The sequence below is a fragment of the Stomoxys calcitrans genome, chromosome 1 (genome assembly GCF_963082655.1).
Source record: "Stomoxys calcitrans chromosome 1, idStoCalc2.1, whole genome shotgun sequence".
Taxonomy (NCBI): Eukaryota; Metazoa; Arthropoda; class Insecta; order Diptera; family Muscidae; genus Stomoxys; species Stomoxys calcitrans.
Window position 1 is genome coordinate 23757133 of NC_081552.1, and position 16525 is coordinate 23773657.

Sequence of the window (16525 nt, forward strand, 5' to 3'; positions counted from 1 at the left end):
CTGTTATTGTTACAAATATAAAAATAGATTTTTTGTTGTTGTTGTTTTAGAAGCTAAATCAAAAAACCCCACACAAGAGAATGTATGTTTACTTAGCCTTCTGTAATGAAGAAAGTCCGGTAGCACAGAGAGATAGCATACGCCTCACAATCGTAAGGTTGGCTGTTCAAATCCCAGTCAGGGAAAATTCTTGCAAATAAAGTCTTAGATTATTAATCTTGATTTGGAAAAGAAATAAATTAGAAAGTGAAATATTTTTATTTCTCTTTTAACCTTTTAGAGCCTCACTCTAAAAGGTATAAAAAAAACATTAGTGAAAAAAGTTTTTTTTCCGCCAAAGTGGCACGTTTACTCCCGTACCGAGACACTAATTAGAGTAAAAAATGATATCGCCTGAGATTGTTTTGCCCCACCCCCAAAACCTACCAAATATATTGGGTTGCCCAAAAAGTAATTGCGGATTTTTCATATAGTCGGCGTTGACAAATTTTTTCACAGCTTGTGACTCTGTAATTGCATTCTTTCTTCTGTCAGTTATCAGCTGTTACTTTTAGCTTGCTTTAGAAAAAAAGTGTAAAAAAAGTATATTTGATTAAAGTTCATTCTAAGTTTTATTAAAAATGCATTTACTTTCTTTTAAAAAATCCGAAATTACTTTTTGGGCAACCCAATATATATATATATATATATATATATATATATATATATACATATATATATATATATATATATATATATATATATATATATATATATATACATATATATATATATATATATATATATATATATATATATATATATATATATATATATATATATATATATATATATATATAGTGAGAATATGGGACTCAAATGAAAGGTATTTAAGAGTAGAAAACGTATATGATATCCAATTGTCGGACTAAGTGTTTAAGGGACCATCCCAACCCCAAAACCCCCTAAATCGGACATACATATTTACCGACCTTGGCAATATGGGACTCAAGTGAGAGATATTTGCGAGTAGAATACGAATTTGGTATTCAAATGTTGGACTAAGTTTCTGGGGGTACACCCCTTCCACAAAACACCCCAAACAGGACTTATTCACTGATCATAGCAATATGAGGCTCAAATAAAAGGTATTTAAGTGTAGAATACGAATCTGATATCCAAATGTGGGATCAAGTGTTTGAAGGGTCGCTTTTCCAAAAACAACCCCCAAAGAAGACAAATTTTCTACAATAGCAATATGGGGTTCAAATGAAAGGTCTTTGGGATTAAAGCACGAATATCATCAATATCAATATTCGGGAAAAAGTGTGTATGAGGCCACCCCAACGCCTTTAACACCACCCATGTAGGAAGTATTTGAAATAGGAAGTATTTTAGAGTAAAACACGAATCTGATATATATTTTCAGGGCCAAGTCATTGATCGGTCAACATTGAACAGCCCCAATCATTGAACATCTAGGGGACGTCCCACTCCCATAACAACGCCCAAATAGGACGTATTTACTCCCCATGACAATTTTTTTAGGACCCTAAACCGGACATATTTGTTGACTTTTACAATAAGGGGTTTAAATGAAAGGTATTTGAGATTAGAAAACGAATTTGGTATCCAATTTTTAGGCCAATGGCAATATGGGGTTAAAACAAATGATATTAGAGAGTAAACGACGATGCTGATATATTTTCAGGGCTAAGTGTTTGGGGGACCACTCCACTCCCCAAAACACCCCTAAATCGAGCATATTAACCAACCACTTCAATGTGTGGCTCAAATGAACGGTATTGGGGAGATGAGTACGAAATTGATATCTACTATCTGGACCAATTTTCTTACGGTCTACCCCTTCCCTAAAACGCCCCACAAATAACAATTATTTACTGACCATCGCAATATGGGGCTCAAATAAAGGTATTTGGGAGTAGAATACGAATGTGATATCCAAATGTGGGACCATGTATTTGGGGCACCGCCCCTTTCCCAAAACACCCCCAAAGAGTACAAATTAAACCAATGACAATATGGGGTTTATGTAAACGGTATTCGAGAGAAGAACACGAGGATTTTTTTAAGGCCAAGTGTCTGAGGGAAATCATGACAATATCGAGCTGAAATAAAGACTTTTAATAATGGAGTATATCTAACAGCCAAACGTTAAAATCCCTCCGAGCGAATTCATAGACCAATAAAGATCATATGGGGTTCAGATAAAGGCATTTATATCGTTTTACTTTTGCGATACACATATATTATTTTCATAGCACGGTATTTCACTAAAATCTCTTTAATTGTCGAAAATAAACATTCAAAGGATAATTTTATTCCATATAAAGTAAAAGAAGGCGCAGCGGAGCGGGCCCGGTTCAGCTAGTTTTTTATAAAACTATTATTAATTGGTATTCCACCACTCTTACTTAAGTAGGTTTTAATTTTCTGGATCAAGTAGAAATCCAAAAATATTATTACTACGGATATCTGCAAGTTTTGCAGAACGTTGTTTTGTAGTTCGGGTTGCTAGGATTTGCAATACATTGCCTATTGAATTACGACATTTTTCACTTGCTCCATATGTTTTTAAGAGAAACCATTCTGAGCATATATCGGAGATAAGACATAATTTAATGTGTGATTTTATATATATTTTTTTAATGTTATTAATTCTATAACTTTGAGTAGTTTATAAACAGTAAATTAAAATAATTGTTATTTAATATGCCGTTACTAAATTTTTTATAATGTTTGTAATCTTTGATAATGGGCTTTGTTGGCTTCTTTATTACATCAATAAATTGAAATAAAATGAATGGAATGAAATGAAAAAGACAAAAAGTTGAATTTTCGTCCCATCTTGGGATCCCCATTTCATACATATCTGACGGTTTTTGGATTTTTTTTTAGGAATGCCTTCTGTAGAAGACGTTTGCTCAGCCTTCAATGTCACTGACGTCGATATAGAATATACCGATGCTGAATTGCAAACTTTAACAACTTACAAAGCTTTCACCCAACATGTAAGGCCGATCCTTCAAAAGGAAAATTCTAAAGTTCCCGCACCTAAGCTTATGATGCTGGTGGCAGCAAAATGGCGTGAATTTTGCGATGCTCATCCCCAGTTGCAAACTGATCAACCTCGCAGTGAAGAAGCTGATGAGCCTAGATCTTCAAGGTCATCGCGAAATGAAAAGGTAATTAGCAATTTATAAAAAAAAAAAACATTTTTTTCAAATCTAATGCCCATTCTATTAATTATAGCCTGATGACTTGTATGAAGAGGAGGAGGAAGAGGAAGAAGAGGAGGAGGAAAAGGAATCTTCCTCAAGTGGCCGTCGTAAACGTGGTGGCCGGGGACGCGGTAAAAAAGGACGTCGTTCTGGAAAAGTTCCCACATTAAAAATTAAATTTGGCAAACGCAAACGTGGTAGTTCTGATGAAGACCAAGATGCTTCAGGAGCCTCCGAAAGAGATTCCGATTTGGAATTTGAGAAAATGTTGCAGAAATCCGATGACAGTGCCGATGATATACCTAATACATCTTCGGCTGCCGTATCTACAACAGCGGCCGGATCAACGGCGGATGGTCAAGCGGCCAACAATGATGATGGCACTCCTGTGGTAAAGAAAAAGGCCAAGGTTAAGATCGGCAATAAGTTCAAAAAGAAGAAGAAGCTTAAAACCACATCTCGCTTTCCCGATGGTGAGGAGGGTGAACACGAGCACCAGGATTATTGCGAAGTTTGCCAGCAGGGTGGTGAGATTATTCTTTGTGATACGTGTCCCCGCGCCTATCATTTGGTTTGTTTGGAACCAGAATTGGAAGAACCACCGGAAGGCAAATGGTCCTGTCCTCACTGTGAAGCCGATGGTGGTGCCGCCGAAGAAGACGACGATGATGAACATCAAGAATTTTGCCGAGTATGCAAAGATGGAGGCGAGCTCTTGTGCTGTGACTCATGTCCATCGGCATACCATACATTCTGTTTGAATCCTCCTTTGGACACCATTCCAGATGGCGATTGGAGATGTCCACGCTGCAGTTGTCCCCCGCTAAAAGGCAAGGCGGAAAAGATAATCACCTGGAGATGGACCGAACAACAGGAAGCTTCAACTTCAAAGAAGCCCAAAGCGACACGATCACGAGAATATTTTGTGAAATGGCACAACATGTCTTATTGGCATTGTGAATGGGTACCAGAAATTCAAATGGAAGTTCACCACCCCCTTATGATTAGATCTTTCTCACGTAAATACGATATGGAAGAGCCTCCTAAATTTGAAGAAACCCTAGACGAAGCCGATTCGCGTTATGTGCGCATACAAAGACACAAGGCTAAAGGCGGTATCCAGGTCGAGGACGAGGATGAGCAATACAAAAAGGATTTAGAGGAACGATTTTATAACAACGGTGTAAAGCCTGAATGGTTGATTGTGCAGCGCGTGATCAACCACCGTACAGCTAGGGATGGCACTACCATGTTTTTGGTAAAATGGCGTGATTTACCCTACGATAAATCTACATGGGAAGACGAGTCTGATGATATACCTGGCATTAAACCAGCTATCGATTATTACTTAGATTTGAGGGCCATGTGTACTTCGGAGCAGCGTCTTAACAAAAAGAAGAAAGGGCGCAAGAGTAAAGCCAAAGATTTGGAAGATGAAGATCGTCAGGTGAGACATTTCACGCCACCACCGGAGAAACCCACCACCGATTTAAAAAAGAAGTACGAAGGTCAGCCACAATTTTTGGACACGACAGGCATGCAACTGCATCCTTATCAAATAGAGGGTATCAACTGGTTACGTTACTCATGGAGTAATGGAGTGGATACCATATTGGCCGATGAAATGGGTTTGGGTAAAACCATTCAAACCGTAACGTTTTTATACTCTCTTTATAAAGAAGGTCATTGCAAGGGTCCCTTCCTGGTAGCCGTACCCCTCTCAACTATTATCAACTGGGAAAGAGAGTTTGAGCTTTGGGCTCCGGATTTCTATTGTATTACCTATGTGGGTGACAAGGACTCCCGTGCTGTCATCCGGGAGAATGAATTGTCCTTCGAAGAAGGTGCCATACGAGGGAGCAAGGTTTCCCGATTGAGAACCAATCAATACAAGTTCAATGTTTTGCTTACAAGCTACGAATTGATATCCATGGACGCTGCATGTTTGGGCTCAATCGATTGGGCAGTGTTGGTTGTGGACGAGGCTCACCGTCTGAAATCCAATCAGAGTAAATTCTTCCGAATTTTAAATTCCTATAACATTAGCTATAAGCTGTTGCTGACCGGCACTCCATTGCAAAATAATTTAGAAGAACTTTTCCATTTGCTCAACTTTTTATCGGGGGATAAGTTTAACGACTTGACTGCTTTCCAGAATGAATTCGCTGACGTTTCCAAGGAGGAACAAGTCAAACGTTTGCACGAAATGCTTGGGCCACACATGCTGCGTCGCCTCAAAGCTGATGTTTTGAAGAATATGCCCTCCAAATCCGAATTCATTGTACGCGTTGAGCTTTCGGCTTTGCAGAAAAAGTTTTACAAGTTTATTTTAACCAAAAACTATGAAGCTCTTAACTCGAAGAGCGGAGGAAACTCTTGTTCCCTAGTGAATGTTATGATGGATCTGAAAAAGTGTTGTAATCATCCATATTTATTCCCCTCAGCAGCCGAAGAAGCTACTACCACCACGGGTGGGTTGTACGAGATACAATCCCTTACCAAGGCTGCCGGCAAGTTGGTATTGCTTTCAAAAATGTTGAAACAGTTGAAGGATCAAGGACATCGTGTTTTGATTTTCTCCCAAATGACAAAAATGTTGGATATCTTGGAAGATTTTCTTGAAGGCGAGGGCTATAAGTACGAACGTATTGATGGTAGCATCACCGGTAATTTGAGACAGGAAGCCATCGATCGTTTTAATGCTCCAGGAGCCCAGCAATTTGTATTTTTGCTAAGTACACGCGCCGGTGGCTTGGGTATTAACTTAGCGACTGCGGATACCGTTATCATTTACGATTCTGATTGGAATCCCCATAACGATATACAGGCGTTTTCCAGAGCCCATCGTATCGGCCAAGCCAATAAGGTGATGATTTATCGTTTCGTCACCCGCAACTCTGTGGAGGAAAGAGTGACCCAAGTAGCCAAACGCAAAATGATGTTGACCCATTTGGTTGTAAGACCTGGTATGGGCGGCAAAGGTGCAAATTTCACCAAACAAGAACTGGACGACATTCTGCGCTTCGGTACCGAAGACCTCTTCAAGGAAGATGACAAGGAGGAAGCAATCCATTACGATGATAAAGCTGTTGCTGAATTGTTGGATCGTTCCAATAAAGGCATAGAAGAAAAAGAATCGTGGGCCAATGAATATCTGTCTTCCTTTAAGGTGGCTTCGTATGCCACCAAGGAAGAAGAGGAGGAGGAAGAAACGGAAATCATTAAACAAGAGGCGGAAAATTCGGATCCTGCATATTGGGTTAAACTTTTGCGTCATCATTACGAACAGCACCAAGAAGATGTGTCTCGCACTCTGGGTAAGGGCAAACGTGTGCGTAAGCAAGTTAATTATACCGACGGTGGCGTTGTGCCGGCTGAGTCTACGCGCGACGATAATAACTGGCAAGACAACAACTCCGAGTATAATTCAGATTATTCAGCGGGCTCCGAGGAGGATGGTGGAGATGACGACTTCGATGAGCAAAATGGAGCCGAAGGTGGCCGCAAAGCCCGTAGACGTGTGGAACGCAGGGACGATCGTCCATTGGCACCACTTTTGGCCCGTGTGGGTGGTAATATCGAAGTCTTTGGTTTCAATTCGAGGCAAAGGAAGAGTTTCCTCAATGCTATAATGCGTTATGGTATGCCACCGCAAGATGCTTTTAATTCCCAATGGTTGGTACGTGATTTACGTGGTAAATCGGAGAGAAACTTCAAAGCCTATGTTTCACTCTTTATGAGACATTTATGCGAGCCGGGTGCCGATAATGCAGAAACATTTGCCGACGGCGTTCCTCGAGAGGGCTTATCAAGGCAGCACGTCTTGACCCGAATCGGAGTTATGTCTTTGATACGCAAAAAAGTTCAAGAGTTTGAGCACATCAACGGCTACTACAGTATGCCCGAATTGATATTGAAACCTTGTGAACCAGTTAAAAGTAACATTAAGGAAGATTCAGATTTGGCTACAGGAGGTGGCGTAAATAAACCAGAAGATAAAAGCGCAACCACCAGCACAAGTGCAACACCCGCAACAAGTGCTGCTCCTAGTCCTGCTCCAGTAGAAAAATCTGAGGAGAAGTCCGTCTCTGAAGACATCAAGAAAGATTCCACGGAAAATGAAGAAAAGAAAACAATCGAGGATGGCGAAAAGAAAGAAGAAAAGTTAGATGTCTCGTGCGAAACTACTTCAGACTCCCTTAAGAAAGAGCAAGGCGAAAAAGAAAAGGAAGCCGAAAACAAAACACCAAAAGACGAAACCCCCGAGTCTGCGACTCTCAAGAAAGAGCATTCAGATGGTGGCGACATCAAGGAAGAAAAGAAGGGCGATGATGCCAAGAGCGAGGATTTAAAACCTAAAGATGAAACTATAAACAAAACTGAAATTATCGATGATGATGATGATGATGTTCTCATTATTAAAGACGATGGTGAAGTAGAAAAGCCAAACACTTCTCAAAATGCAAATAAATCTTTGGCCCTCTTGGATAATAAGGACTCTAAGGAGAATATAAACAAACCGAAAATCGAAGAGAGCTTAGAAGTATTAAAACGTAAGTTTATGTTCAACATTGCCGATGGCGGTTTTACTGAGCTTCATACCCTATGGCTTAATGAGGAGAAGGCTGCAGTGCCCGGACGCGAATATGAGATATGGCATCGCCGTCACGACTATTGGCTTTTAGCCGGCATTGTCACACACGGCTACGGACGTTGGCAGGATATACAAAACGACATACGCTTCGCTATCATAAATGAACCATTCAAAATGGATGTTGGCAAGGGAAATTTCTTAGAAATTAAAAATAAATTCTTAGCCAGGCGATTTAAGCTACTCGAACAATCTCTAGTAATTGAAGAACAACTAAGGAGGGCTGCTTTCTTAAATCTTGCCCAAGATCCCACACATCCGGCGATGTCATTGAATGCCCGTTTTGCCGAAGTCGAATGTTTGGCTGAATCACATCAACATTTGAGCAAGGAATCATTGGCTGGGAATAAACCCGCCAATGCTGTACTCCACAAAGTACTGAATCAATTGGAAGAATTGCTATCCGATATGAAGAGCGACGTTTCAAGATTGCCAGCGACTTTGGCACGTATACCACCCGTTGCCCAAAGGCTACAGATGTCGGAAAGATCGATTTTATCACGTTTGGCGGCAACAGCAGGCAATGCCAACAATGCAGGTATGTTGCAGATACTTATATATACGAGGGTTGCCTTTTATATTTCAGGATTAGAGAACACAAAAACAAATATTAATCATCGAAAATCGGTTTTGTTGTTTTTCAAAATATTCTTCATTAAGATCTATACACTTCTGCATGCATTTGAACCAATTGGAACAACAACTGATTTTGGACGACCTTAGCGAAATTCGTCTTGTAGTGAACTACGACCTCGGTTGTATTCACGAAAGCTGTAAAAAATAATCGCACGAAAATGTTCACCATTTATTTCCATTTTTTGGGCGAAATGCATCTTTTAAGTTACTGTAAACAACACAAATAGCGCTCGTTTGTCAAAACGTTCTGCGTACGTATAACCTCAAAAATGTCAAGCTTTACGATAGAGCAATCAGTTGGCAGATTGCAACACAAGAGTTGCCCAATCCGAAATATAAAAGGCAACACTCGTATATACATGTTTACACCGAAATTACTAATTTTATTATTCAAAAAGAAATTTGATAATTTGAAAGGTTTTTCTATGCTATACCTATCGCTTAAGATTGACTCGGTTCTGGTAAATAGATGACGTTTGGTCACTGGTTAAAAGCGGGAGAAACATCTTAACACGTTGGCCTGAATACCAAACCAATAGTGTAGTTGTTGTAAGCATATTTTCATGTGTAGCAGCCGGTTGTACTTATCGGATTGACCCGATGGATTCCTTTATCGGCAAAGGCTGTCTCCTCAGTGTACGTGTTCGTCCTTTTTTCGTCATGGGAGAGGCATATCCCGGAGTGCCTTATCTTTCTGTTTGTTTTGCCAGATCCGCCTCCATCATCGGTCAGTGGCGGTTAGGTGTAACCGGTGCATGGAGCGGGTACATTTCCGATCTTGCTCTGGCCTTACGTCACTACGGGAGTATAGTAACACTGAATATGTTGCAAGGTGCTGTGCGAACATAGACAGCAGTGGGTCACAAGCGTCGTCGTCGTCGGACCATGTGACCCCCCCCTACCTCTCCCGTGCGGCAATTTACGCAACGGCAGCATCCTAGCCCAAATATTGGCAGGCCAGTGCAACGTAATGGCCAGGCTTACAACCCCGACATAAGTGGGTTGCTATCTGGCCATAATCGTCTGGTTCTAGGGGACTTCAATGCGCATCACACGTCATGCCATTCTCCCCTAGGTAACGATCAGCGTGACATAGCTTTGGCAGAGCAGATTGATAGCTCCACGGTTTTGCACGGTGAATTGGGATGCCCTCACTAGGATTACGAGGAGGTGCAGCAGTTCGCCAGACATCTCCATTGCATCCCCTGATCTCCTGAGTGATGCATCCTGGCAAGCCGTCATCTCTTTGGGGTCAGACCACCTCCCCATAATTCTCACCATCGACCGACCACCCGACTTCATAACCTCTGAGCGCCGGACGTTTATCAATTATAAGAAGGCGGATTGGACTGGCTTCAGAGAGTATACCAATCGCCGCTTCAGTGAACTGCCGAGACATTAACGCAGCAGCCGATCGCTTTATACCAGCCGGTCGAATATCGCTACTGAAGCCTGGAAAAGACCCGAGTTTGGGGGAGTCGTACAGACCGATCTTCCTTCTCCCACCAGTGGCAAAGACGCTTGAGGCATTACTCCTCCCGAGCCTCGTAGGAGAATTTCCATTCGCCGAGCATCAACATGGATTTCGGAGACTGCACAGCACAACAACAGCTTTGCATGCCATCATCGCACACATTTGCCGTGGCTTTAATCAGCCCAGGTCATGTGATAGGACGGTCCTCGTGGCACTGGACCTATCGAAGGCATTCGACACGGTCAACCATGCCAAATTATTTGAGGACATCGCCAACACGTCCCTCCAGCCAGGCCTGAAACGATGGGTCGCGAATTATCTGTGTGGTCGCCAGTCATTTGAGTTCCCCAAGGTGGGGTGATATCTCCGGCACTGTTTAACCTCTACCTATCCTGCATTCCACCCCCTCCAGACGTCATAGAGATCGTATCATATGCGGACGATTGTACGATCATGGCATCAGGCCCCCACCCATTGATGACATCTGCGATACGTTGAACGTCTACCTCAACGAGCTTGCCTCATATTTCGCTGCAAGAAATCTGAAGATATCCGCCACCAAATCTTCAGCCACATTGTTCACTACAAATACGCGTGAGGTGAATACTGAGCTGACTGTGATGGTCGATGGAGAAATGATTCCGACCATCAAGTGTCCCAAAATACTTGGCGTCACGTTTGACAGCTCTAACACATTCTCCCCACATGCCACAGCAATCTGCGATAAAGTCAAAAGTAGAAACAAGGTCCTCAAGTCACTTGCTGGCAGCACTTGGGGTGCAGACAAAGAAACCTTGTTGAACACGTACAAAGCAATTGGCCGGTCTGTGGTAAGCTATGCAGCGCCAGTGTGATCTCGTCCACTTTGTGACACGCAGTGGAATAATATTCAGATCTGTCAGAATGCCGCCCTCCGAACTGCGACGGGCTCTCTCCTCAGTTCTCATGTGGACCACCTCCATCAGGAGACAAAGATCCTACCAGTGCAAAGACATAACTATATGCTGTCCAAGCAATACCTTTTGGGCTGTTATCGCAGAAACCATCCAAATCATCATCTTGTGGATAGATATCCACCGCCCAGAAGCCTTAAGGTATATCTACATGATCTAGAGCGTGAGGTTCAGTGCTACAAGAGAGAGCCTCTAGATCAAGCGGCATATCAAGTGGGTCTAAACAACATTCATGCAGGCACGGTAGCAGATGCGGTTATTGGCTACCGGATGAATGTAGTCCTTGGTGCCACCCATTGCACCCGAAGAAATCGACCTCCCCCGGCAAACCAGAGTAGTTCTGGCTCAATTACGTTCCGGCAGATGCAGCCGCCTCAATTCCCACAGAGCTAGGATTGATGCCGACGTGCAAGATGTATGTCCCGATTGTAACCAGGAACCGCACGATACACGTCACCTGTTTAACTGCCCGGCCAGACCCACTCGACTCAGACCCAGATCCCTGTGGACGCACCTCATCTTAGTCGCACTTGACACTCAACAGAATCAAACAGGCGAAAGATAGAACACAATAAACTGCTACAACAACAACAACCGTTCATAGTTATGAGAGCTGAAATTAATTTGCGTGCTTTGTAGTGGCTTGGTTAATGAAAAAAATTAAAAAAAAATTTCCTCTAACTTTGATCCACCCGTGGAACATGATCTTCCAAATGGCAATACTAGGGTTCCGTCAATCCAAGAAAGTGCCGATGGCAGCAATGCCTTGCACTCCACTTCAAGGTTCATCTTAGGTATCGAATCGGAAACCTCTTCCCTTCCTTCAAGGTTTCCTATCGTCGACTCGATTATACCGCGATGGTATGAGCTACTCCCATCCTAAATCCATTCTCCCATCGCAGCCGCAGTGGCTGTCTCACACTTCATCTGTATGTCAATGGGTCGGATATCTAGAATAGTCTCCAGTGCCCTAATGGGCGTGGTCCTCATCGCTCCGCCTATGCCAAGACAACATGTCCTTATGTTGCACTTATTCTCCATAGCAGTCCACCAAACTACTGAGGCGTAAGTAAGTATTGGTCTAATCACGCTCCTGTAGAGCCAGTGGACTATCCTCGGACTCAGGCCCAATTTCGAGCCTACGGACCTTTTACATAGTGCCCAACATCTGTGAGCCTTGTTAGTACGCTCCTGAATGTGACACTTCCAATTCAGTTTCCTGTCTAAGATCACATATAAGTATTTGACCTTGTCAGATATCGAAATAGTCTAATTGAGGAAACGTGGTGCGTTAAATTGGCCCACCTTCGTCTTCCTCGTGAACAGGCATATTTCAGTCTTCTCTGGGTTAACATTGAGATCTCTGGGTCTAGCCCAGTCATATGCCATATGGAAGGCCCTTTCGGCCCTTTTGCATAGCTCGTTCGGATCCTTACCCCTTAGAAGTATTATAACATCGTCTGCGTAGCAGACGGGTTCAAACCCCTTCTCAGTCAGCATCAATAATAGGTCATTTATGGTGGTCACCCATAGGAGTGGCGATAAAATGCCCCCCTGTGGCGTGCCCTGTGCCACTTTCTCCCTTATTTATCCACCTGTTCCTTAGCATATGGTTTATCCAGTCTCTAAGGACTGTGTCCACCCGGTACTGGACTAAGGATTGGATCAGTGCGCCGCCAATGTATACGTTTTGGCATCGAACGATTCTTCTATTTTATGCACAAACTCGTTCAGGGCAGTCTCCACCGACCTTCCTTTGACCACTCAATAACACTTGATGTATATTCCTCTGCTTGGTTTGGCTTCATGCACAGAGCAAAATATCACGAAATTTTTTTCAATTAAAAATTTAATTGAAATTAAAAACGTTTTCAATTAATCTATAAAATCAGCTGTGTGTTAATCAATTGGCGAACAATTTGAGTGACAAAAAGAAAAAAAGTTTGTGGTCTTGGCCGTTATTTTATTAAAAAAGATTAAACTTTCAATCACATTTTATATATAACATTTTTTAAGGTTCAATTAAAAAAAGATTGAAACAATTAATTCTTTAATTGAAATTTTCAAAAATTTCAATCGCGCGATCGTAATTAAAAAAGTTCAGATTCAATTAAAAAAATTATTAAAATATGGTGAATTCAACAGTGGTCGTAGTTCACTACAAGACGAATTTCGTGAAGGTCGTCCAAAATCAGTTGTTGTTCCAAAACCGATTGATGCTGTGCGCCAACTGATATTGCAAGATCGTCATATGACCTATCGTTGACATAACCTGAGGCATTAGTGGGACCAGCATACATTCAGCATTGCATGAACGTATGACCGTCAAAAAATTTTTTTCGTATTGGATCCCACACAATTTGTCAATCGCTCCAAAAAAGGCTCGTGTCGATTTGTTGTCTCGAAATGCTCCAAAAATACGAAACACCTGCATTTTTGAGCACTCAAAGCATCGGTTTGATGAGTCATCCGTCAACAAGTCATCCGGTGCCTGACTTGGAACCGAATGACTTGTTTTTATTCCCGTACGTAAAAAATTAAATGAGAGGTCAGCGTCTTTCGACACCTGAAGAAGCGGTTGATGCGTTCAGAATGCATTTTTTGGAGATACCTCAATCAGAGCGGCAAAAGTGCTTCCACAATTGGTTCGCATGCAAAAGTGTATAGATCTTAATGGGAAATAATATAACTATAAAATAAAATAACTGTTTGGAGAAACCATAGGAAAACAGATATGTTACCCACTTTTTTTTCTTTACTCATTCACATTTAATTTCGTTGAAAAAATTGCAATATCAACTTGTAACATAAACTGAATTCTACATATCTGTACTCACTGAATGTCGATAAACGACCAAACTGGTGCACGCCTTTAATACGGACACGCACGAAAGCTTAATGTTCTGTTTAACAAGAGAACGAGAATTATATGGCAAACCAGTATAGTATAAAAATAGAGATGTGTAGCAGGTGTGTGATAGGGATTTGCCATGTCGGGCCTCTATTGAAGAACCTTCAGCAAGTAACGGTTTGCGGTATAAAAGGTACAAAGCTATAGCACGTAATACTATAAGAAGGGTTAAAGCCCCATACGGTATTCGAATGTTTGCTGGTTCCACGGATTCGAGAGTTTTGTTGTCCAAAATACGCCCAACGTGCGACCTTAATTCAGATAGCTGTGATAACAACTGTGATATAGATCCTGATTTATTAAATAACTATTTTACCTCATCTACTACTAACCATTTACCTGATTTTAGTGAATTATCTCTCTCATGACAACAGCATTTGCTTTAGAAACGTTAATCTTGACGAATTACACTGTGTAATATTAAGCATTAAGTCAAATGCTTTAGGAATCGATGATATACTTATCCGATTTATCAAGCGTATCCTACCGTATACCAATCAGCATATTTTACATTTTTTTAATACTATTTTGTTGACGAACCATTTTCAACAATGCTTTTGATTCTTTTGACCATGACATACTTTTTTCAAAACCATAATAATTTTATTTATGTCTTAATAGTAATACATAAGCCTCCTCGGCAAAAACAAAAAAACGCATTACAACGATATATACTCCTAAATAAACAATAAAAAGTTAAATACTCCACAGTTACAAACAGATGTAAGATTCTTAGCCTAATTCCTTTTAATTGGCTCCCCAGCCATAACAAGATTATGCGAAAATTTAAACTGTTGGATTTTTGAACAAGTTCCATGTTAGTTAGCAGCAATTCAAAAAGATTCAAGCAACAACACTAAATTTGATCTGTAGAATATCAGTTACTAAGTTTTAAGCGAAAAACAATATTCGAGTGTGAAAAGATTCATAGCTCGGCGGGTAATACATTCCAATACCTGGTCACACGAATACAGAATGATCTTTCGAAAACAGACCTAAATATACGGGGCAAGTTTATCTGAGTACTCCTACTCGAGCGAGAAAAATTTATGTATCTACGCAGTGTTACCGGTATTCCACTTTTTATAACTTTGTAAAAGAATAAAATATTTCGTAGATCAATAAAACGGTCAGAAGAAGTTCCCAAAAAGGTTTTGACATACCCCGAAAATATCTCCACGATATCAGGCAATATGCTACAACATTGCCCTATTATTTATATCTATGATGACTGAACGCCATGAAAATTACTACGAATATTACGCTTACCGGAGCTATGATACCATTGAGCTGCAGTCACAGGCCTTGTTCGCAAATTTCGGGGATATGTGCACTACATCGAATGTGGGTCAACAGGTAAATATTGTTGTATGTGGGCTAAATCACGTGCACATGGTGTTTAGTAGCAAAAGGAATATTTCCTCTAAGGATAAATATTTCCTCCAACTGGATAAATAGTCCTAATGTTCGGTATCATAAATACATGTGTGATTTGGCGTTAGGGTCTATCTTGATGACAGGTCCGAGAATAATTGCAGGATTTACTACGGACACCGAAATATGGCTAAATCTGTTAAAAGAAGGGAGGAGAGAATTGCGCACTTTGATCAGGCGAGACCTCATTTTTCAGCGTAGGCAGATAAACTCTTAGTTGAGCGTGATGGGATTTGTGGATTTGATTTCCATTATTATATAAGTGTTCGTTAGTTGTGGTCTACTCTCAATTCACTCTCTAATTCCGTTAGAAGGGATGATAGGATACCTCAGTCACTTTTGACAACGTAGCAGTGACTGATCATAAGAGATGCGCAAGGTTGTTCAACTGTCAATTTATTATTAAGCATATGGACAGAGCTAAAGCATGGGGTTAACCGACCATTCGTCTCCGAGCTGAAGAAGAACCATTACAATTCCCGGCACGGGATGGCTATGAGTACCACACATGTTAGAACTATCAGCTCCGATTTGTGTAGTGTTCAACGTTGTTGTTGTAACAGTGTGTTGTGTACCATCCACACAGGCTATGGATGGTGGAATATTCCTTATGTGGAGTAAATGGAACTGCAGCCGCGAAAAATCAGCGATATCGAGTGGAGAAGATCATCGGAGCGTCCACAGATCGCGGATAGTGGAATGCTCATTAAACAGACTGCAATCACGAGCAACCAGCAATATTGAGTGGGGAGTCGAAATGACAAGGCAAGTTATTTGTGCCTTTAAATAACCAATGGTGATAACATTGCCGCGGAGATCGGTCCTTTGGACCGGAACAAATTAGCTCACTTTGACTAGGATCGCTACCTCCACATCAAAATATGTGGCTACAACAACCATCATAATTCACCGTGGACGTAGTTAGAAACGATATCCGCAGTATCAATATTTAGCGGAGAGTTGCAGCACCGGTTCGTTCTTTAATACTGAGTGCCTATGATGGTCGATATGACAAGGCAAGTTATAACCAATGGTCATAACATTTCCGCGGAACAAATTTGCTCACTTTGACTAGGATCGTTACCTCCACATAAAAAAACTTATGGCTACAACAACCATTATAATTCAACGTGGACATACATAGTTAGAAACGATATCCGCAGTATCAAATTATCGAAGGGACAGGGCCTCGACGGAAGTATAACGAACTTGCTGCCTCTAGTTTTATTACTATATACATCGCCG

General features: G+C 41.3%; 1 protein-coding gene across 4 annotated transcripts in view; it reads left to right on the top strand.

Annotated features, from left to right (window-relative positions):
- The window catches only part of LOC106089968 (chromodomain-helicase-DNA-binding protein Mi-2 homolog), a 109291-nt gene that overhangs the window by 88753 nt on the left and 4013 nt on the right, over positions 1-16525 (top strand). For all 4 annotated transcript variants that reach the window (XM_059362040.1, XM_059362047.1, XM_059362043.1 and 1 more), the window contains 2 exons: positions 2899-3185; positions 3253-8410. In XM_059362040.1, the coding sequence (XP_059218023.1) occupies positions 2899-3185; positions 3253-8410 (5445 nt within the window). The remainder of the gene's footprint in view (positions 1-2898; positions 3186-3252; positions 8411-16525) is intronic.